Source organism: Miniopterus natalensis, chromosome 2, assembly GCF_054644295.1.
Source record: "Miniopterus natalensis isolate mMinNat1 chromosome 2, mMinNat1.hap1, whole genome shotgun sequence".
Classification (NCBI taxonomy): domain Eukaryota; kingdom Metazoa; phylum Chordata; class Mammalia; order Chiroptera; family Miniopteridae; genus Miniopterus; species Miniopterus natalensis.
Window position 1 is genome coordinate 75,447,584 of NC_142082.1, and position 23,147 is coordinate 75,470,730.

At 35.6% G+C, this 23,147-nt stretch overlaps 1 protein-coding gene across 2 annotated transcripts in view; it reads left to right on the forward strand.

The window, feature by feature from the left end:
* FNDC3A (fibronectin type III domain containing 3A) overlaps positions 1 to 23,147 on the forward strand; it is a 189,668-nt gene that overhangs the window by 154,683 nt on the left and 11,838 nt on the right. For both annotated transcript variants that reach the window (XM_016205446.2, XM_016205447.2), the window contains 10 exons: positions 1,231 to 1,317; positions 13,451 to 13,589; positions 14,095 to 14,163; positions 14,994 to 15,112; positions 16,957 to 17,062; positions 17,154 to 17,329; positions 18,743 to 18,856; positions 19,567 to 19,716; positions 19,814 to 20,097; positions 20,196 to 20,408. In XM_016205446.2, coding sequence (XP_016060932.1) covers positions 1,231 to 1,317; positions 13,451 to 13,589; positions 14,095 to 14,163; positions 14,994 to 15,112; positions 16,957 to 17,062; positions 17,154 to 17,329; positions 18,743 to 18,856; positions 19,567 to 19,716; positions 19,814 to 20,097; positions 20,196 to 20,408 — 1,457 coding nt within the window. The remainder of the gene's footprint in view (positions 1 to 1,230; positions 1,318 to 13,450; positions 13,590 to 14,094; positions 14,164 to 14,993; positions 15,113 to 16,956; positions 17,063 to 17,153; positions 17,330 to 18,742; positions 18,857 to 19,566; positions 19,717 to 19,813; positions 20,098 to 20,195; positions 20,409 to 23,147) is intronic.

Consider the following 23,147-nt stretch of genomic DNA (forward strand, 5'->3'; position numbering starts at 1 on the left):
TCTGCCTTTTCCAGCTGTGTTTATACTCTGCTTTCCCAAGTGCCATGGGAGATTTGAAGAACCTCACATGAGATTCTCTAGTGCAACCTAAATCTAATTATGGTGGCTTATCTTCTTGAGCTAGAACCAAGCTTAGAAGAGTTAGGGTGTCTAGCATTAGTTCTATAGCTTTTTAGAGCTACTTTGAAACAATATGAATCAAAAATAGCATTGGTTTATTCCTAGGTATATATTCAGAAGAATTGAAAGCACATGTTCGTACAAAAATTTCAACACAAATGTTCATAGCAGTGTCATTCATAATAGTCAAAAAGTGGAAACAACCCAAATGTCCATCAACTGCTGAATGGATAAACAAAATGTGATATAGCTATACAGTGGAATATCATTCAGCTATATAAAGGAATGAAGTACTGACACAGGCCACAACATGAATGAACTTTGAAAACATTGTACTAGGTCAAAAAATTCAGTCACAAAAGACCACATATTATGTTATTTCATTTGTATGGATATAGGCAAATCTGTAGAGATAGAAAGTATATTAGTGGATGAGAAAAGAGAAGTGACTGCTAACCAAAAAAAATCAAGTACGGGCTCTATTCTGGAATTAGAAATTAAGTGATGGTTACACAACCTTGTGAATATATTATAAACCATTGAATTTTATACTTTAAAATGGGAATTTTATGGCACATGAATTATATCTTAATTTTTTTAAAACTGAAAATAGCATTGGGAAAGTAATGAGGCATTGTCACTGGGGCTGTAAATAGCAATCCCAAACCTAAGTGACATTCCTACCTGCCAGCACAACCAACCATTCATTTATTCACCTAAACACACCTATGTGTTCAGGGCAACTTAAATATGTTAATTATAGTTGTGTTTAGCTCTTAGAATATATGTCTGAGAAATTTCTGTTTTAGGGATAAAGTTACTGATGGTCAAGTTACCATTGGCTCTTACTCTTCCCTCAACACAAAAATCTTCTCTTGGCTACTGCTTTTACTGAGAATAAGTGGTCTCTTTGTCCTCCTGAGTTTGTTAGTAGCATTTCTGGATCTGTCCACTCAAGTTAGAAGCATCAATGTGAGGATTACACTCAACAGAGTGTTGATCCCATAGCACATAGTAGAAGATGAAGAAAACCTGGGTCTTTTACCATATTCATTATTCCCCATATTTCTGCTGTTAGACATCTAATGAATATTTGTTTTCCCTGTCCAGGGATATGGTTTTAAGCCTAAATATGATGGAGAAGATCTTGCTTACACAGTGAAAAATCTCAGACGTAGTACAAAGTATAAATTTAAGGTAAGCTTTGAAAGCCCTTAAAAGATGTGTTTGTCATTTTTATTATTCCCGTTTTAAAACCAAGTGTATACTTCACTCCTTTGGTTTTAAATTTTAAATAATTTTGGCCTTCTATAATGAGCTTTGTTTTACTTTCTTACTATATAACAGTGCTTCTGTACAGTAGCCCCATCCCCCTTATCTGCAGTTTTACTTTCCATGGTTCAGTTACTGATGGTCAGTGGAAATCTGAAAATACTAAATGGGAAGTTCCAGAAATAAATAAATTATAAACTTTAAGTTGTACACTATTCTTAGTAGCATGATGAAATCTTATACCTTCCCACTCCGGCAAGCCCTGAGCATGAGTCATCCCTTTGTCCAGTGTATCCACCCTGTATATGCTACCTGCCCCTTTAATCACTTAGTAGCCAGTTACCTTATCAGGTCAGCTGTCATGCTATCACAGTGCTCTTGTTTCAAGAAACCCTTGCTTTACTTAACAATGGCCCCAAAGCACAAGAGTAGTCATGTTGGCAATTTGGATATCCAAAGCAAAGCCATAAAATGCTTCCCTTAAGTGAAAAGGTAGAAGTTCTTGACTTAATAAGGAAAGGGGAAAAAGTTGTATTTTGAGATTCCTAAGTTCTGTGGTAAGAACTTTTCTATCTGTGAAATTGTAAAGAAGAAAAATTTTATGCTAATTTTACTGTCACACCTCAAACAGCAAGTTACAGCCACAGTGTGTGAAGACATGAACACAAAATGTGTTCCACTTGTTGGAAACATGTTGTGCCCAAAAGTATTGAGCCTATATGGAGACTTGAGCAAGGGATCACCTGAAATGAGCGACCACATTTATACAACTTTTATATTACAGTATGTTGTTATAATGTTCTATTTTATTATTAGCCATTGTTACTCGATTACTGTGCCTAATTTATAAGTTAAACTTTATCATAAGTATATATGTATAGGAAAGAACATAGTACACAAAAGATTCAGTCCAGGTGCAGCTTCGGTCATCTACTAGGGGTCTTAGAACTTATCCCCCACAGATAAGGGGGGACTACTATATTTAACAGTTTTAATGTTTTATGGGACTCTTGTTTGTGTAATGTGAACAAGTATCTTTTAAAATGTGCATGTTGTTCAAGATACTGAGAATACTTTTTTTGTCAGGGATATGATATTAGACAAAGCAATGTTATTTTTTTCCTCAGTGCATCATATCAAGTGGTACATAATTTCAGGTTGTCCCATTACTGATAGTCACTTGATGAAGGTGATATATACCATGTTTCTTCACTGTAAAGTTGTTCTTTTTTCCTTTATAATAAATATTTTGTAAATAGTATGTAAACATCTTGTTCCTCATCAAACTTTTACCCACTAGTTTTAAAACCCATTAATAATTCATGCCTGAATCATTACTATGATTGTTGCCAAGTGGTGATTTTTAAATTTTATCATTCCTTCTACATTTATTAGTTGACATTATAATATAAGGAAAAGCTTTCTCTTTTCACTTATTTATATCAGTATGAACTCATGGGTTGCTTTTTATTCAGTGGATTGTATTTTGTTGCTGTGATTATGAGATGAGGCTCAAATTGTCTCAGATTTGGGAGCCCCTTCAATCTGGCTTCTGAATCCTTTTGCCCCTCCCCCCATTATTCTTTGAGCCCTTCCTTTCTGGCACATGGAATTCCAGGATTGGCTATTTCTCAAAGTACCTGGGTCCTTTTGGTGCACAATGGTATTTAGAAGCCAAGATCTGGCAGTATACTTAATTACTACAAGGGTTTGCTACTCCTGGGCACCCTCTCAATGGACAGAGCTAGGAACTATGTATTGTGTGTGTGTGTGTGTGTTTTAAATCATGACTTCATACCAAATACTTCCAACACCACCTGTTAATTCTAGTTTTCTCCCTTTCCTTATTTCTGACTCCCTTCATTGTTAGGGAGAAACATTTCCCCAGTTGTATTTAATATATTTACTTATTGGATCAAACTCTTCCACTTTCCCCTACACCCTTCCCTATTCAGGTTGCTTGAGTTCCTGCTAGGTAAATGCTACTGCTTCTACCCAACCCACTCCTGTCCCCCAGCACAAATACTTGCCTTGTTTAGCCCATCTGTTGGTTTTGGACTGAATTATTTTGGGAGAAAGGCAGAGAAGACTCTGCATGTTGTTCTTGCTTACTTGAAGCATGAAGACCCTACATATTATTCTTGCTCACTTGAAACAGTAGCAAGCTTTGAAAATTCTTCTGCTATGGAGACTCCTGAAATTATCTTTCTTAGTATAACATCCCTTCTAGGATATATTTTAGCTCTGACTTGTTCCATGATATACATTGGTATTTCTTGACAGACAATGCTTGAATTAATTAACATACCAGTTAAATATAAGCCAACCTACATTTTTGTGCGGAAATTTCCCCCAAAATACACCAGGATACTCATTAGTTGATAAACTCAGCATTTGAATTTTCCTACAGTGCTTGTTTAATCAAATCATTTCAAATAAATGATAGAAGTCACTACAAATTGTTTTAATTTTTAAAGAACAAAGATAAATTTATTACCTCTTAAGAACCTTAGGAAGAAAATTTTAGTGATAATGGGAAATTTGATTATGCAGTGCATAATTATATTTGTTATACTCTGCTTTATATATTAGCTTCATTTTCAGAACGTCTGATAACACTGGGTTATTTTCATTCCTAAATAGCTTTCATATTTATAGGAGCTAAAAAATACCTGAGAAGTATATACATTTATTCCAGTTTTCCGCTTATGATGATATTGGATTGTATTTTTGCTTCAATAATAATCATTATCAACAGTTTTCCTGCAGAAATTGTATCTTCATAATTTAGTAAATTTATTAAAATTCTTAGAATTCTACTACTGTATAACAGCATGGTGTTGTTGCCACATAGGGATGAAAATATATACACACAAGTAGGAGTTAAATTCCTTACTGATGCACTATAAACAAATCACCAATTTATATTTAAAACTGTTTCACTGTGGAAGTCACTCTCAAATTGCAAGGTATACAAATCCTAGATCCAGAATGGTAATTCTCAAAGTGTGATCATGAGACCATTCTATCAATATCACCTGGGAATTGTTAGAAATGTTAATTCACTGGCCCTACCCTGGATTTATTCAATGGGAAATTCTGGGGTTAAAGCCTAGCAATCTGTATCTTAGCAAGCCCTCCAAATGATTCTCACGCTTCCTGAAATTTGAGAACCACTGATCTAGAGGAGAAAAAAAAAATACTAGGAAAGAGAAAATGATGACTGTATAAAATTTTCTAGAAGCCCAGACATTTATTTTGAATCTACTGTGTACTGGGTACCAGCTGAGAGGGTTTTACATCATTAAATCTTACTGCTATGTCTGTCTGCCTTTTCTAGTTTGACATTGCAGACTCCTCTTTCAAGGAAACATGTTAAAACAAAATCTTAACACTCTAAAGAAATCTTAGAATACTAAACAAAAGCAATAAAAATATAATCCAGGAAGTAGTGACTAAATAGTATGTTATTGTTTTTAAAGAAACAATAAGGATATGAATTACATAGAATAAAATTCTAATATGACCAAGTTTTCCAAATGCCAGAATTCTAGATTCAGTACTAAAGACATTCCTAGAGCACTGAAAATACTAAAACAAAATTAGAACAATGAAAGAATTTAAAGGATAAAATAAAAATCTGAAGCATGAGAAAGCAGTCATTTCTTAAAATCACATAGTAAAATAAAGCAAACAGTGCTGATTTCATCAAATGGTTCACTGGAAGTTGGGCCAACACCTGGTTTCCACATATTTAAAGAATTAAAGGCTTCAAAGACTAGTAAGCAGTCCCTGTGATTCTGATGCCTTGTTTCCTGAAATTTCTAAAAAATAGTTTCTCAAGTAACAAGGCTTCTTACAGTGTTAGGGCTGAGAGCCCTTAGATACTTTCACTTCATCTTGTTACCTGTTTTTGAGGCCTTTTCATCAGTGGAGAGAGATTAAAACAGTATCAGGATCTATTAACTTCTCTAATCTTTCATCCTGGAAATTCACTTATATATCAGCATCTATGACAGTACATAGTCATGTTCCCTTCCTTTTTTCTCATCTGGTCTGCCTTCTCTTCTCCCGTGCTGTCATTTCAGTCCTGAAGAATACTAAATCTCCAAATCTGTTCTGTATTGCTTTCAGGCTATTCTCTTGCCTTCTAATTCAAGTTCTATTTTACAGCTAGATTAACCTTTCTGAAACAGCCTTCCCTCTGAAAAACAGTTTCCTTAGTTTGACATAGGGGTTTTTTTATTCTAACCAACTCAGTCTTCTAAATGTACTGCTTTTCATGCCTTACACGAACAGGCTTACCTCATCAAATTGATTACTCATCCTTTCCCAAGCAGAGCTCTCTACTTTTCATTTCTCTTATACTCAGGATTTTCTGTTCTCCATCTTACCCAAGATTCCCCTTTCACTGCTGTTGCCCATGAAGACCCCATATCACTTCCATTCGCCTTTTAAAGCGTTTCTGGACCATTTTAAGTGATAGTCATCTTTCCTCTCTTGCTGAATTATTTTGATATACATATTGCCTGTCTTTTACATAAAAATTCTAATAAAGGTAAGGAGTGCACCACACCTAGAATTTTTAGTATTATGCTCCCTCTGTGGTGGGTGCTAAATGAATGTTTTGATTATTTGTAAAATTGGGATGGGGGAGATAACCTTATATATTTATATCTTTATGGCTAGCTGAAGTAAAAGGAGGGAATGCTAAAATATTTTATAGCTTTTAAAACATAATTAGTGAGATTCCAAGATGGCGGCAGATTAAGTGGAAGCTACACTGACACTCTCTCAGGACCAAACTGGAATTACAACTAAAATACAGAAAAAATATCCTGAATAATTAACTGAAGACTATATGGAGAGAACCTTCATAACCAAGGATGTAAAGTGGAGACCTCATAGAGACTGGTAGGAAGTGCAGAAGTGCAAGAGGGCTGGCCGGGCTCCCACAGAGAGCAGCTGAAGGTCCAGAGGGTTATCCCAGCTGTGGGGGGTTCCCACTGAGAACTCTGGAGTTTAAACCCCAAGCTGGGCTCCCCAGCCCAGAGCACCAGAACTAAGAAAGGTACCCATATAACATCTAGTTGTGAAATGTAGTGGGGGTTTCTCTCTGCCAGGGAGAGATGACTGGAAATGCAGGCACCCTCTTAAAGGGCCAGTGAGGAATCCAGGGTTGGGGGCTCTAAGGATAGAGCTCAGATTCCTATGCTGAGTTTCCCCCATACTGCAGCAGACATCTTTCTCGGGCATACATTTACCATCCAGACCTTTACCATCCAGGCAGCTTTGCCTGGTGGGAAAGCAATTGCCCCACCCTGTGGAGTTTATGCCTTGCTGTGGTCTGCAGCCTGGGGCTCATTATGGGACTGAGAATAACAGTCTGCAAGAAAAGGCAGATCTCTGAGTGGTTTGAGTTTTGCCTGATCTGCTTCTAGACCTGGGGCTAGGAAAAACAGACCTTGGTACACAGCTTGGTCCTTTCCAAATGCACCCAGCCCCAGCAGAGGGAGCCACAAGCTGTGGATCACTGAGAGCTCCAGGCTATACTCAAACCAGTCACAAATAGCATCCGACATTGACCTGCACCAGAGACCATCCAAAAATCCTGAGATTCCTAGCAAATCTACCTAATACATAGAAACAAACCAAAACAGGCAGTCAAAATGGGGAGACAAAAAAGTCCCAAATGAAAGAACAAGAGAATTCTCCAGAAGAAGAGATAAATGAAATGAAGATAAGCAATCTATCAGATGTAGAGTTCAGAATAATGATTATAAGGATGCTCAAACAGCATGAGAAGAGATATGGAAACAATGAAGAAAATTAAGAACGATACAGTAGAAATAAAGCATACATTGGAAGAAATACACAGCAGATTAGGGGAAGCTGAGGATCGGATCAGCAAATTAGAACACAGGATAGAAAAAATCAGAGAACCAAAAACTAAAAAACAAATAGTAGGACAGCTTAAAGAAGCTGTGGGACAACATGAAATGTAACAGTATTTGCATCATAGGAGTACCAGAAGGGAAAGTGAGCAAGGGCTAGAAAACCTGTTTGAAGAAATAATGGCAGCCCTAGCTGGTTTGGCTCAGTGGTTGGAGCATCAGGCCATGGACTGAAGGGTCTTGGGTTCGATTCCAGCCAAAGGCATGTACCTCGGTTGCAGGCTCAATCCCCGACCCCAGTTGGTGCTGCTCTGAGAGGCAACCAATCAGTATGTCTCTCCCACATCTATGTTTTTTCTCTCTACTTCCCCCCCCTTTCTCTGAAAGCAATGGAAAGAATATCCTCAGATGAGGATTAAAAAAAAAAAGAAAGAAAGAAAGAATGGCAGAAAACTTCCCTAACCTGGTGAAGGAAAAAAATCACACTTTCAGGAGGCACAGAGAGTCCCAAGCAAGAAAACCCAGAGAGACCCATGCCCAGACACATCATAATTAAAATGCCAAAGATTAAAGACAGAATCTTAAAAGCACCAATAGAAAAGGAATCCATTACCTACAGAGCAGCCCTTATAAGGCTGTCAGCTTATTTCTCATCAGAAACTCTACAGGCCAGAAGGGAATGGCATGAAGTATTCAAGGTAATACAAAACAAGGATCTGAAACTAAGACTACTCTATCCAGCAAGGCTATCATTCAAAATAGATGGTGAAATAGAGCTTCCCAGACATAAAAAGGCTAAAGGAGCTTATTACCACTAAAGCAGCATTGCACAAATGTTAAAGGGACCGCTGTAATAAGAAGAAAGAGAGAGAAACATAGGCATAAAGGATTAAAATGGCAATAAATAAGTACCTATCAATAATAACCTTAAATATAAAATGCCCCAATCAAAAGACTTAGGGTAGCTGAATGGATTAGAAAACATGACCCAAATAAATGCTGTCTACAAGAGACCCACCTCAGAACAAAAAACTCAAATGGCGTTTAAGAGTGAAGGGATGGAAAAAATTTTCCATGCAAATGGCAATGAAAAAAAAGCTGGAGTAGCAGTACTCATATCTGACAAAATAGACTTCAAAATGAAGACCATAACAAGACACAAGAAAGGTCACTACATAATGCTAAAGGGATTGATCCAGCCAGAGAATATAACCCTGATAAACATATATGCACCCAAATAGAAGCACCTAAATTTATAAAAAAACTTCTGGAGGACTTTAAGGGAGAGATTGACAGCAATACAGTCATAGTAGGGGACTTTTAACACCCCAATGACTTCAGTGGATAGATTTTCCAGATAAAAAATCGACAAGGAAACTGACTCTAAATGACACACTAGATCAGATGGATTTAATTGACATTTACAGAACATTTCACCCCAAAGCTGCAGAGCATACATTCTTCTGAAATGTACATGGGTCATTCTTAACGATAGACCACATGTTAAGACACAAAACAAGTCTCTACAAGTTCAAGAAGATTGAAATCATATCAAGCATCTTCTCGGATCACAGTGGCATGAAATTAGAAATCAACTACAGTAAGAACACTTAAAAACATTCAAACACATGGGTGTTCACAGCATCTCCCTCATATGTAGAATATAATGAACAACATAAACTGATGAACAAAATAGACCCAGAGACATAGGAGCATGGAACAGATTGACGAATCTCAGAGGGAAGGCAGGGGTAGGGAAGTACATGGAGAAAGATTAATGAAAGAACTTACATACATATATGCATAACGCATGGACACAGACAATACTGTGGAGAAGGCCTGGTGGATGGATGCAGGGTAGAGGGGATCAATGGTGGGGGAAAACGGGGACATCTGTAATACTTTTAACAATAAAGATAAATTTTTTAATGTTATTTTTTTTCCTCTTTTTTTTAATATTCTTATTTTTTAATTGTTGGGAGCATTACAGATGTCACCCATCTCCCACCCCACCCCAGGCCCGCACCTATCCATTGTCTGTGTCCATAGGCTGTTCATATATACTTATAAGTTCTTTGGTTAATTGCTTCTTGCCCTCCTTCCTGCCTTCCCTCTGAGATCTGTCAGTCTTTTCATGCTTCCATGTCTGTGGTCCTGTCTTGTCAGTCTATTCTGTTCCTTAGATTCCACATAAGAGGGAGTTCATGTGATACTTGTCTTTCTCTGACTAGCTTATTTCATTTAGCATAATACTCTCCAGGCCCATCCATGCTATCCCAAAGGGTAAGAGATCCTTCTTTTTTTACAGCTGCATAGTATTCCATGGTGTAAATGCCCCACAGCTTTTTTACACACTCATCTACTGATGGACACCTGGGCTGTTTCCAGATCTTAGCTATTGTAAATAGTGCTTCTATGAACATAAGGGTGCATAAATTCTTTTTGATTGGTGTTTGGGATTCTTAGGATATATTCCTAAAAGTGTTATCACTCGTCAAAAGGCAGTTCCATTTTTAATTTTTTGAGGAACCTCCATACTGTTTTCCATAGTGGCTGCACCAGTCTGCATTCCTGCTAGCAGTGTACTAGGGTTCCCCTTTTCTCCACATCCTCGATGGTCAGCGTTTGTCATTTGTTGATTTGTTAGTGGTAGACATTCTGACAGGTGTGAGGTAATACCTCATGGTCGTTTTAATTTGCATCTCTCTCATTATCGAACTTGAGCATTTTTTCTTATGTCTCCTGGCCATCTGTATGTCCTCTTTGGAGAAATGTCTATTCAGGTCCTTTGCCTATTTTTTAGTTGGATTGTTTGTCTTCCTCTTGTTGAGTTGTATGAGTTCTTTGCATATTTTGGAAATTAGCCCCTTTCCAGATGTACTCTTAGCAAATATATTCTCCCATACCATGGGGTCCCTTTGCATTTTGAGGATGTTTTCTTTTGCTGTGCAGAAGCTTTTTAGTTTGATGTAGTCCCATTTGTTTATTTTTTCCTTTGTTTCTCTTGACCTAGGAGATGTATTGGTGAAAATTCTATTACATGAAATGTCTGTGATTTTACTGCCTCTTTTCTTCCAGGATTTTTATGGTTTCGCTACTTACATTTAAGTCTTCTATCCATTTTGAATTTATTCTTGTTTATGGAGTAAGTTGATGGTCTAGTTTCATTTTTTTGCATGTACCTGTCCAATTTTCCCAACACTATTTATTGAAGAGACTGTCTTTCCTCCATTATATGCTCTTGCCTCCTTTGTCAAATATTGACCATAATGGCGTGGGTAGATTTCTGGGGTCTCTGTTCTGTTCCATTGATCTATATACCTATTGTTGTACCAGTACCAGGCTGTTTTGTTTACTGTGGCTTTGTAGTTGAGTTTGATATCCAGTATAGTGATCCCTTCAACTCTGTTTTTTCTCAAGATTGCTACAGCTATTCGGGTCTTTCAGTTCCATATAAATTTTGGGGATACTTATTCTAGTTCTGTGAAATATGCTATTGCTATTTTAATAGGAATTGCATTGAATCTATAGATTGCTTTGAGTAGTATGGACATTTTAATGATCTTAACTCTTCCAATTTTTTTTTTTAATCCTCACTCAAGGGTATGTTCTTACTGATTTCAGAGAGAGGGGGAGAGAGAGAAACATCAACTGGTTGCCTTTCAAACACACCCCACTGGGGATTGAACCTGCAGCCTGGGTATGTGCCCTGACCCTGACCAGGAATTGAACCCTCAATCTTTGGGTATACAGTACAACACTTCAGCCAATCGAGCCACTCCATCCAGGGCCTGTTCTTATTTTTAAAGTTTTCTTTAGTTACTCGGTTTTAGTAGACATGCTGTCCCATATTGGGAAGTGTTTTGATCCCCTTTGTAGTCTAATTTATATTGCAGCATAGTGAAGAAATATCCTGAAAATCCATCTAAATACTATGTTGGAGGTCTGAGGAAGCCTGAGCAAAACTGAACAATTAGACTAAATTTTACTGAGTTCTCATGGGATGCATGAGTTATCTGGGGTAGTAGATTTATTTAGATCCTCGGCTGTAGTGTCATGTCATGTTATAGTAGTCCCTATCTTTGAGTCATTCACTAATTATTGAGCATCTACTGTATGATAAGCACTACTCTAAAAACTAAGAATACAACAGTGGCCAAAATAGCTAATATTCTAGTGAAAGGAACAGACAATTAACAAGCAAATAAATATCAGATAGTCCTAAGTTAACTAAAATAGGGTGATGTGATAATTACTTGAGTAGTCAAGGAAGTCTTCTCAGAAATGACATTTAAACATACATGAATAGCAAGAAGGAGATAGCACGTCAAGATCAGAAAGAACATTCCGGGCAGGGGAAATAATTGCTAATGCAAAAGACCCTAAAGTGGAGGTAGCCAGGGGTGAAATCACATAGGCAATGATAAGGAATTTAGATTTTGTTCTGAATAAGATGAGAAGCCATTGATGGGTTCTAAGCTGAAAAGTGATAAAGTCCCATTTGCTGAAGTGTAGAAAGTAGATGGGGTTGAGGGAAGGAAAGGAAGCTGGGAAACTAGTTAGTGGTATATTGTAGTCATTCTGAAAAGGTAGGATAAAGGAGGCATTGACTAAGGTGATGGTAGTAGAAAACAGAGAAGTAGAGATAGAGTTGACAGTATTTACTGATACAGTAGTCCCCGCCTAATCTGTGGGAGATACATTCCAAGACCCCCAGTGGATGCCTGAAACTGCAAATAGTACCAAAACCTGTATGTACTGTGTTTTTTCCTATACATACATACATATGATAAAACTTAATTTATAAATTAGGCACAGTAAGCGATTAACAATAACTAATAATAAAATAGAACAATTATAACAATATACTGTAATCAAAGTTATGTAAATGTGATGTTAGGCCCTTGTGCATTCTCAGTCTTTCCCCTCCCCCCACCTCTGATAACCAAGAGGGCTACTAAGTGACTTAACAGGTGGGCAGTATATACCTTGTGGATGCAGTGGACAAGGGGATAATTCATGTCCTGGGCAGGCTGCAGAAGGACAGCACAAGATTTCATCACACTACTCAGAACAGTGCACAATTTAAAACTTATGAATTGTTTATTTCTGAAATTTTCCATTTAATATTTTCAGACTGTGGTTGACCACAGGTCACTGAAACTGCGGAAAGTGAAATTACAGATAAGGGGGAGGGACCCACTCTAGATTTGATATGTATATTTAGAGAGGGAGAATCAAGGATTCCCCTAGATTTTTGACTTGAGCAAGTAGGTAGATGGTAGTGCTTTTTACTAGTAGAGATAAACAGAATGGAGCAGGTTTGGAAAAGAGATAATCATATCAAGTTTGATACTGGACTTGAGAAGCTTACGTTCAGTAGAAGAGAGAGGTTAAAATAAAAATATAATTAAATTGCTAAAGTTGAATATGATAATACCTAGATATGAATTTTATCTGTCTATTGCTACACAACCTAGCTTGAAAAAAATGAACATTTATTATCTCACAGTTTCTGTGAGTCAGGAATTCAGGACCAGTTCAGCTGGGTGTTTCTGATGCAGGATCTCTATGAGATTCCTGTCAAGATGTCAGCTGGGGTTGTAGTCATCTGAAGACTTGACTGGGGCTGGAGGACTTACTTCCAAGTTCACTCAAGTGGTTGTTGCCAGGAGCTCTCAGTTCCTCCCAGATCTCCACCACATAAGCTTCTCCATAGGGAAGCTACAGACACCATCATATTTTCTACATTTGGTTTTTTAGAAGTAAGCCATTAAGTACAGTTCAAAGGGAAGAGGAATTAGCCTCTGTCTTTTGAGGAAAGGATATTCAAAGCATTTGTGGACATCTTGTTAAGCCCCTGAAGAATACTGAAAGAATAAGTAAAACAAGCCTAAAGCCCATCAAGTATCATCAGATTATAACTTGTTCCAGTGATGACTCTTGTTTAGTATCAGAATGTTAGACTTACACTTGTATTCCTAGGAATGAATATATATGCTAAGGCCCTATCAGTTCTCAAACAAGTAAGCCTGATGGCTTATTACAGTGTGAAAACTTTGTCATTTGATTGAGCCTTTATGTCTCTCATCAGTTTGTTCATTAAGCTAATATCATTAAGTGTCAGACATTAATTATTTTATGTTTTTGTGTTCTCATCACAGGTTATTGCTTACAACTCAGAAGGTAAAAGTAATCCAAGTGAAATAGTAGAATTCACTACATGCCCTGATAAACCAGGAGTACCTGTAAAGCCTTCAGTTAAAGGAAAGATACATTCACACAGTTTTAAAATAACTTGGGGTAAGATTTTATGCATCTTTGTACATGATTATTTTTATATTTGATTAAAATGATTAGAATATTAAGATAATTTTAAAGGTACTTAAGTAAATATATTAGCTCAAGCAAGTTTAATAGGAAATGTGAGAGGATCTTTTTTGTGGACAGCTAGGTACTCACACATACTAAGTTCAGATTTGATACAGAAAGAACTTGAGATCCACTGTGGGACTATTAGCAGGGGCAGCACTGTGTGAAATGGAAGATTTCTGAACTTGTAGTTAATGTCACCTGGGTCATCCTAGCTCTCATGAGAAATGAAAGTCACTTATTCATTTAAAACAGACATTTATTGAGCACCTGCTTATATACTACCTAATGCAAAAACATTAATGAGATGCTGATATTAATTTTTTAAAAAAGCATTGCAGGCGATTTTTTTTCTTTTTAAGCAATCCAAGATTTGGTATTATATTTATTAGGATTTCTGTACTTTGCCTAATACTATCTTTGTTTCTTTGGCTAGACCCACCAAAAGACAATGGAGGGGCAGCCATCAGTAAATATGTAGTGGAGATGGCAGAAGGTTCTAATGGTAAGAATAACTACTAAAAAATAATAGATTTATACCAGTCAGTCTGCCTCTATTCTTTATGATTTCACATTTTATACGATTGCTTTTCTTTCCTCTTGATTTTTTTCTTTTGTTTGTAATAGAATTTTTCCTTTTACAACCCACTTTAAGTTGTAATCTCCAGGAATATAGCAGATCAAATGTAAGACTGCTATACACCTATATTATTACATTTAAATTTTCTTATTTTTTTCTTGTTTGTTTGCATTGCTCAGATCCAGTATACCTAAACTCTTCTGAAATTAGTTTATTCAATCATATTTATACCCAGATGTATCAGAGAAAATTTATCTTCTAAAATTTATTTAACTTACATTATACTAGCTTTAATAATAAATTTTATGTCTAGCAAACTTTATTGTTGAATGACACATTTAACAATCTTTATTTCTTGAAATGACCTATTGCCTGAAAAAAATAAGGATGTCTTTTAATTAAGACTAAACTTCCTGTGGTATTGGTTCTTTCTACTCTTTGTGTGTTATAATGTTATTACTGGACCAGTAAACACATTTAAAATGCTTAATTAAAAGCAAATTATCAATCTAAGCCAAAGTCTGTACAGAGTTACAGAGATATTTCCCTTCAACAGAGCCATGCAAAATTTGTCTAGGAAGCTACACACATAAAGAAAATTAGATCATTTCCAGGAAACTTGAAACAAGCCTAAATTGTTTCTGACTAATTACATAAACACTTATTTAGTGAAGCTAGGATACCTGCCGTGTCCATGATACCAAAACGTTAAACATTACCTTGGAGCTGATTGAACATAATTCTTCACCTTACAGGAAACAAATGGGATATGATATACAGTGGAGCTACTAGGGAACATCTTTGTGATCGACTGAGTCCAGGCTGTTTCTATCGTTTACGAGTTTACTGCATCAGTGACGGAGGACAGAGTGCGGTAATATTTATATAGAGGTTTTTTTAAAGTTTGGTCAAATAAGATGAGATCACCAGATGCCACTTCAAATATTAAAATGTATTTACACATGTATAAAAGTAATTTCTGTCACCCAGGTGGTTAATTTTATAGAGGCCAGAATATTCTAATAGTAGTACCTAGCAAATAGCCTGTATTCAGTGAATATCTATCTATTCTCTGCTTGGTGTTTAGCTTTGGAAAAACAAATATATGAAAACATTGCAGAAAATTTTATAAAGAAAAATTTTAGTATGTTGCTCAATAGCCATACCTAACAAATAGAAATAAAATAATTGTAAACTGATTTACTGCTCCATAAATTGTGTATCAGGACAAATCACAAAATGTCATTTACTTAATATTCGTTAAGTAAATATTTAATACTTATTTCAGAAAATGTGGTAATTATTTTTATTATTAGAGACCCAATAACCAAAATGAACTTAAAATGTACCATTGACTATATATATATGAGGCATATGTAATGTTCTGGAGAAGGGTGGGGTTTTTTGGTTTTTTGTTTGTTTAATTGATTTTTAGAGAGGAAGGAAGAGAGAGAGAGAAACATCAATGTGAGAGAGATAACATTGATTAGTTGTCTCCCATACATGCCCTGAATGGAGATCAAACCCACAGCCTAGGCATGTGCCCTAATCCTGAATCAAACCCACAACCTTCCCATGCTACAGGAGAACACTCAACCAATTGAGCCACACTGGCCAGTATGGAGAAGTCTGTTTTTTAATAGGAGTGATTTTTTTTCTTTTTAATGAATTTAACCATGAATGGTTTTTTGGAGCATTCATAATTATTATTATTTTTCAAATGGAACTTAATGCAGTAAAAGTACTTTTAAAAAACAAATTGTTGAAAATGCAAGTATTCTGAAACTGCATACAGGTCCTACCCAACAGGCTTGGGATCCAATTGCTTCATTTTATCTAGTAAAAAAATCTTACTGGATTTTTAAAAAAGCAAACCCTTCCTACCCATACGCACACACCACCAAAAAAAAAAAGGCTATTTTTCTAATATAATATTATAGCATTCTTATATAGGGTACATTTCTGAATAAGGTGATGACCAAATATTTTATTTATGTTTGGAAAGAAAGTTAAGTGTAAACCTTAATACAGTGCAGATAAGGCATATGGCACTGGGTTTGTATCAGTGTTTTTAAGACCATGTCTTTTAAGATAAAAGACTTTTTTTAAAAATAGCATAGAAGCTAAAAGTAGTAATACCAAACACCTGGAAAGATGACAAATATTTAGAAAAACTTACTTGATTTTTGCATTTTTAGGTTGAAAGGAAGAAGAAAAGAGCTTTTTTAAATTAATTAATTAATTAGGTTAAAAATACAGTATGCTGTAAAGTAGCCAAAATAGTCTAAACCTCCTGAAAACATGGCAAATTGCATTTACAGAATGTTAAAACATCCTTCCAAAGAAGAGATTTGTGGGTCCATTTGGACATGGTCAAAAATAATGTCTGTTAGGTTGTGTTGGAGGTAGGGGTTTTTTGGTTTTCTATTTATGCAAAGAAGAAAAGGAAAAAGGTTTTTTTTGTTGTTTGTTTGTTTTTGGTAACTTACTTTATATATAGTATTCATAGTGTCTTTGTCTATATAAAATTTGAGTTTTAATGACTTACTTTTGATTTTATTAGTTTTTATTTTATTCAGAACTTTATTTTCAGTCGATAGTCAAGTACAGTTTTAAATTCACTACAGTCTTTGTGTTTGTGTTATTTTTCTTTAATAAAAGCAATCTGACTATTTAGTTTGGGGCATTTTTGTTTTGTTTTTGCTTTTGTTTTGGCAGGTATCTGAAACTTTACTTGTGCAGACTCCAGCTGTGCCTCCTGGCCCATGCCTCCCTCCCAGATTACAGGGTAGACCCAAAGCAAAAGAAATACAATTACGATGGGGTAATTTTCATTTTGGTAATAAATTATAATTAAGTTAATACTAAATATTTTCCTCCTGTTAAGTTGCCTAAATCTTTCCGGAAACCTTTAGGACCCCCTCTGGTCGATGGTGGATCTCCCATTTCCTGCTATGGTGTGGAAATGTCTCCTGTAGAAAAAGATGAACCCAGAGAAGTTTACCAAGGTTCTGAAATAGAATGTACAGTGAGCAACCTTCTTCCTGGAAAGACTTACAGCTTCAGACTGCGTGCAGCTAACAAAATGGGGGTAGGAATACCGTGATGACTGAATTATAATCACAATGGTGTTTCGTGTAACATATAATTACACCCCTTATTTGTGACTTCCTAGTTCACAATTTACAATTTTAAGCCTATACTGATAAATAAGAGAGAGGTCAGTACATACCATAACTTAATTGTTATAGAACCTCAGTATTTTCAAATCCCACTTAGAATCTGTGACACTTTAGACTTGAACTGGGCTAAAATTTGCCTTTCAGGTAGTGCTAATCGTGTTTACTTATTAGTAAATTTAAGAGTAGAAACAAGATCATAAGATGAAGTATTTGGTTTTTGAGTCTGGTTATATGCAGCATTTACTTTCCTTGGCAACTAATTGTGATTCATTTTTTGCCTAAGGGAAAAAACTTCACATTTTAAGCATTTCTGGTTTTGTGTAGGTTTTTTAAAATGTTATCTAAATATCTGTACAGCTCCATAAATGAACAAAATAGTGATACCTCGTTTTACAACTGAGGAAGCTGGGGCTCAGAGAAACTAAGTATCTTGCCCACAGTCACACAAACTAAGAAATAGTAGAGATAAGCCTCAGGCTTTGGTTTGTCAGACTCTACTCAACTATGACAACCTCTCATCTCTCTGCATTAAAGCAGGTTCTCTAAGGTCAAAGCAGTAATTTCTTACCTCAGTTGAGTAACACTTTCTTTGAATTATTCTGTAATTGAAATTTCACGAAATTAAACTAAGCTTCTTTCCTCCCCATTATTTAGGCTTTTAGTGTACTGTACTATATTTTATATTCTCCAGCTGAGTTCTTCAGCATTTATATCTGTAACCTTATTTTTAAATTTCTTATATGTCAACTTTATATATCTTGTTGGCAGTTCATACATAAGTCATCATCTTGTCAGCTCCACAGGGCTGCAGTACATTTGGGTGGCATCTTTAATACTAGTATCCTTAATCTGTATTTTTAGGTTTATAATAATTTGTTTAAATCATCTTACAGAAATACTTGCTTTTCTGTATTTACAAAGGATGTACTTTTTAGACCCTTCTAAAGTTATTGTAAATTTTAAGGTAAAATTTATGCCTACCATCTCTTATGCTTTTAATTGGTATCTATTTCTTCACTCCTCATAATTTTTTCTGAGCCCACCTACCTAATTCCCTAATGCTATGCCCTTCTTACGAAAAGTAGTTAATGAAGGAATAAGGGACAGGATAAGAAAGTATAGTAAATGAAACTTAAAAATACCCCACAATAATCACTTCCATGATCATTAAATCTTTTTACTTTCTGTGAATGCTTTTAGAATTATATTATGACCAATTAGTCTTGAAGGAGAGGAATTATGCACTTATTTGTGAATTTTTATGGAGAGCTATGCACTCAGTAGGTGAAAAATGGAAACACTGACTTCATTTGTTTTTCTAGTTTGGACCATTTTCAGAAAAATGTGATATTACTACAGCCCCTGGACCACCAGATCAATGCAAGCCCCCTCAGGTGACGTGCAGATCTGCAACTTGTGCACAAGTGAATTGGGAGGTATTATCATTTCCATTGACTTATGTTTACTTTCTGAAGCAATTAGTATAGTTTATATAAAATAATAAAGATACTGTTTATGTCATCATCTAAGTTATACAAAGAGTAATTAAGTCCTTAAATTCACATAGTAAAAAGTGAGGGGTTTTTTAAAGCATTTAAGTAAGGTATATTTGTATTGCAAATATTTAGATTCTTGCTCATGATGTGTTTTATCTAAATTTTTGTCTCAGTACTGAGATATTTAGCCACTGGCTAGCTTAATGTTCAGAACAAACATTCATAGGAATTAGTATAATACTATTTCTCATATATTATTGTCTCCAGTGTATTTATTGTGTAATAATCAGTAATGATAATTACATTTTCAGTTTCCTTTGAAATTTAACAAAATAGCCTTGTATGCTCTACCATTGTGTATTACCTAATAGAATTATTTAGAAGTATATTTGCCTTAAAGTACTCTTTCTAAAGTGATTCAGTCATACTTCTAATTCTTATTGAAAACATATTTTTTTGACCAATCTTAAATTCAGGTGGCCTTCATAAATAAAAATGTAATAATGAGTAGTCTTAATTCTACTTAAACATTTTAAAGAAATTCAAAAGCAATTCAGTTTTTTGTATGTTTGGGTAAAGAACATTTTTGCCCAAAAGCTCTTTTAATCGATGTTGAAACTTAAAACCTTTATCCTTTTCTTAATTTAAAGGTCCCTTTGAGTAATGGAACTGATGTCACCGAATATCGATTGGAGTGGGGAGGAGTTGAAGGAAGTATGCAGATATGTTACTGTGGGCCTGGTCTCAGTTATGAATTAAAAGGACTTTCACCAGCAACTACCTATTATTGCAGAATCCAGGTAAAGGCAATAAGGGCCTTGTCACTTACTCTGTCCAGGGTTTTGTGAGCATTTTCATGGCCATGTCTTTGTTAACTATGGCTCTCTTAATTTGTAGGCTCTGAGTGTTGTGGGTGCAGGTCCTTTCAGTGAAGTAGTAGTCTGTGTGACTCCACCATCAGTTCCTGGTATTGTGACTTGTCTTCAAGAAATAAGTGATGATGATATAGAAAATCCCGATTATTCACCTTCTACATGCCTTGCAATAAGCTGGGAAAAGCCTTGTGACCATGGTTCAGAAATCCTTGCCTACAGCATAGACTTTGGAGATAAACAGCCCTTGACAGTAGGAAAGGTTACAAGCTATATTATAGACAATTTGCAACCAGATACAACATACAGGTATACTGTTAAAACTGTGTTAATTTTGCCTAGACCAGAGAGACACTTTAAATAGAGTAATCATAAACTAAACTTTTTTATTTTAATGTGGCACTTAGGATACGAATACAAGCCTTGAATAGCCTTGGAGCTGGTCCTTTCAGCCACATGATAAAATTAAAAACTAAGCCCCTCCCTCCTGACCCACCTCGTCTGGAATGTGTTGCCTTCAGCCACCAGAACCTTAAGCTGAAATGGGGAGAAGGAACCCCAAAGATACTGTCAACAGATTCTATTCAGTACCACCTTCAGATGGAGGATAAGAATGGAAGGTAGGTGTTTTTTTAATTCCTTCTTTATGTAGTTTCTTGGGTCTTGAGTATATAAATTTTTATAAATAGTAAAAGTAAATAAATTTTCAAAAACAGATTTGTGTAAGAATTTTTAAGTGTGCTGTTTTTGAAGCATTAGAAAACACAAAAAGATTTTCTGTTTTTAACTTGTGAGATGCCAAGAGAGAAAAAATTAAGTGATCTAATCTTTGGCTCACTTCTCTAACCCAGCAATTTTCAACCTTTTTCATCTCATGGCACACATAAACTAATTACTAAAATTCTGCATCACACCAAAAAAATATGATATATTTTTTGCCAGTCTAACTAAAAAAGTAGGTATAATTTTGATTCATTTACACTGGACTCCTATTGTTGTGTTGGCTGTTGTCATTTTTTTTATTTGACAACCTAAGGGAAAAGAGGTGAGTGCCCCTGACTAAATACGTCAGGTATTGCATGTTTTAAGGCAGGGATTATGTCTCACTCTCCTCCACACCCCTGTCACAGGGCCTGCATACTAAATGAATATAGTTTGGTTCCTCACTGTCACATTTCAGTCAAACTCTGTGATTAATGATCTGGTTCTCTTGCTACTCAGGTTTTTATCAATGCTGCCATCCTTTACATTCTCATTACATTGATGCCCCACTAAACATGCATTTAAATTACAGTGTTACTCAAAATATTTGTAATATGCATTATTCAAATGCCAATCTGGGGCTGTTGATTTGACAGTGTATCCCATACAACTAATGCTAGATACCCTGCACAACTGTTACTCTTCTAATATTTTAAGAATTTGAATTTTACTTTTCTACTTTTCAGTCAGTTTATTATAAGCAGTTTGTATATTTGGTGGATTCAGAGTACTGGTAACAGTTTTTCCCAAGGCTACTTTGTTTTTTGTGTTGGGTTTGTATCTTAGCCAACTAGTTAATAATGAAATATTTATTCATGGTATAAGTACTCTTTATCAGAAATACACATTTAGAAAACACATGGAATTAAATATACTTTATCATCAGTAAGAGCATTACACAGAACAAATGGTATTGATCATTTCCTGAAATCTGTGCCTCTGTGAATGTTAGCCTTTGTTCTTGGCAGAGTTTTATGTACTTTTTGTCTTTATCTCCAGCGGCGATTCTTTGTTTTGCCACAGGGTTTTGGTATAGCCATTTATCTTTCATATGTGTTATTGTTGGGTGAATTAACTCTAAGTTATTTTCATCCCCTTTCTAGCATGTACATTTGTAGTAGTGCAGGAAAATTTATTGGAAACAGGTATAATAAGTATTTGTTTGAAAGACAGTATTCTGTTATAGACTATTATACTATATAGACTTTAATTTATATTCTATTATAGAACTTCACACTTAATTAATATTTAGCTAGCACCCAGAGGATTGTTAGAGGGTATGGCTAGTGGCCTTTGGCTATAGAAAATAAATTAAAATTATTTATGACATAGTGAGTTTACTATATAAATTTAATATCTGTAGTTACTTGCCTTTTATTTACATTTGCTATGAGATGGTGTCAGAATGCTACTTCAGCTGTTTCTGACCACAGGTTTTGTCATTGTTGAACATTTTTCTTTTTTTTTAATATATCTTTATTGATTTCAGAGAGAGAAAGGAGAGAGAGAGAGAGAGAGATAGAAACATCAATGATGAGAGAGTCATTGATCGGCTGCCTCCTGCACGCCCCTGGCTGGGGATCCAGCCTACAACCTGGGCATGTGCCCAGACCGGGAATCAAACCCCGATTGCCTGGATTCTAGTCAACACTCAACCGCTGAGCCATGCCCGGCCGGGCTGTTGAACATTTTTCAACCGTGAGTTTACCACTGGCTTTTTTCTTTCCGTGTGTGTGTGCATGCGCGAGCACATATGAGATTAAAGAGGCAGGGCTTATTCGGTTATTGCTTCTTGAAAAACTGTTACTTCAGATCATTAAAATATTTCATTTTTAACCTGACTGCAGCTTTCAGACTATTAGAACTAAAAGGTGTCCCAAAAAAATCTATACACACTTTAACGGCTGATAGCTCAATTTTGAAAATGAAATGTATTTTAATAAACACTGCCTTTATAATTATTCAAAGTGTGTGTATACATTTTTTTGGGACACCATATATATGAGCCCTGGCTGGTGTGGCTCAGTGGCTAGAGTGTCGACCCATGCATCAAAGGGTCACAGGTTTAATTTCGGTCAAGGGCACGTACCTGAGTTGCAGGTTTGATCCCTGGCCAGAGCGTGTTTTTGAGGCAACCAATCCAAATGCCTCTCACATTGATGTTTCCCTCCCTCCCTCCCTCTCTCTCTTCCCCTTTCCCTCCCTCCTTTTCACTCACTCTAAAATTCAGTGGAAAAAATATCCTCAGTTGAGGATTAACAAAATATATAGAGGGAGAACTATATGAGCGTTAATTATTCATTCTCCAATTTCCAAAAATTTAAACAACAATCAGTCAGAAATATTGGGGAACATTCAACTTATAGGTAACATATATGATGTTAAACTTCCCATCAAATAGTTTGAGTGGATAATTTATGGGAAATTATATATTCTCTCATACTACTATGTAAATCTCTAGACAACATCACCGAATCACCTAAAATTGTGCCTGGGAATTGAGAGTTATATTTTTTATATGGCAAATTGTATGCCTATGACTCCAGTTAGAAATAACTTATAATGAAAATTGTGATTTCTTGAGTATCTTTAAAAAT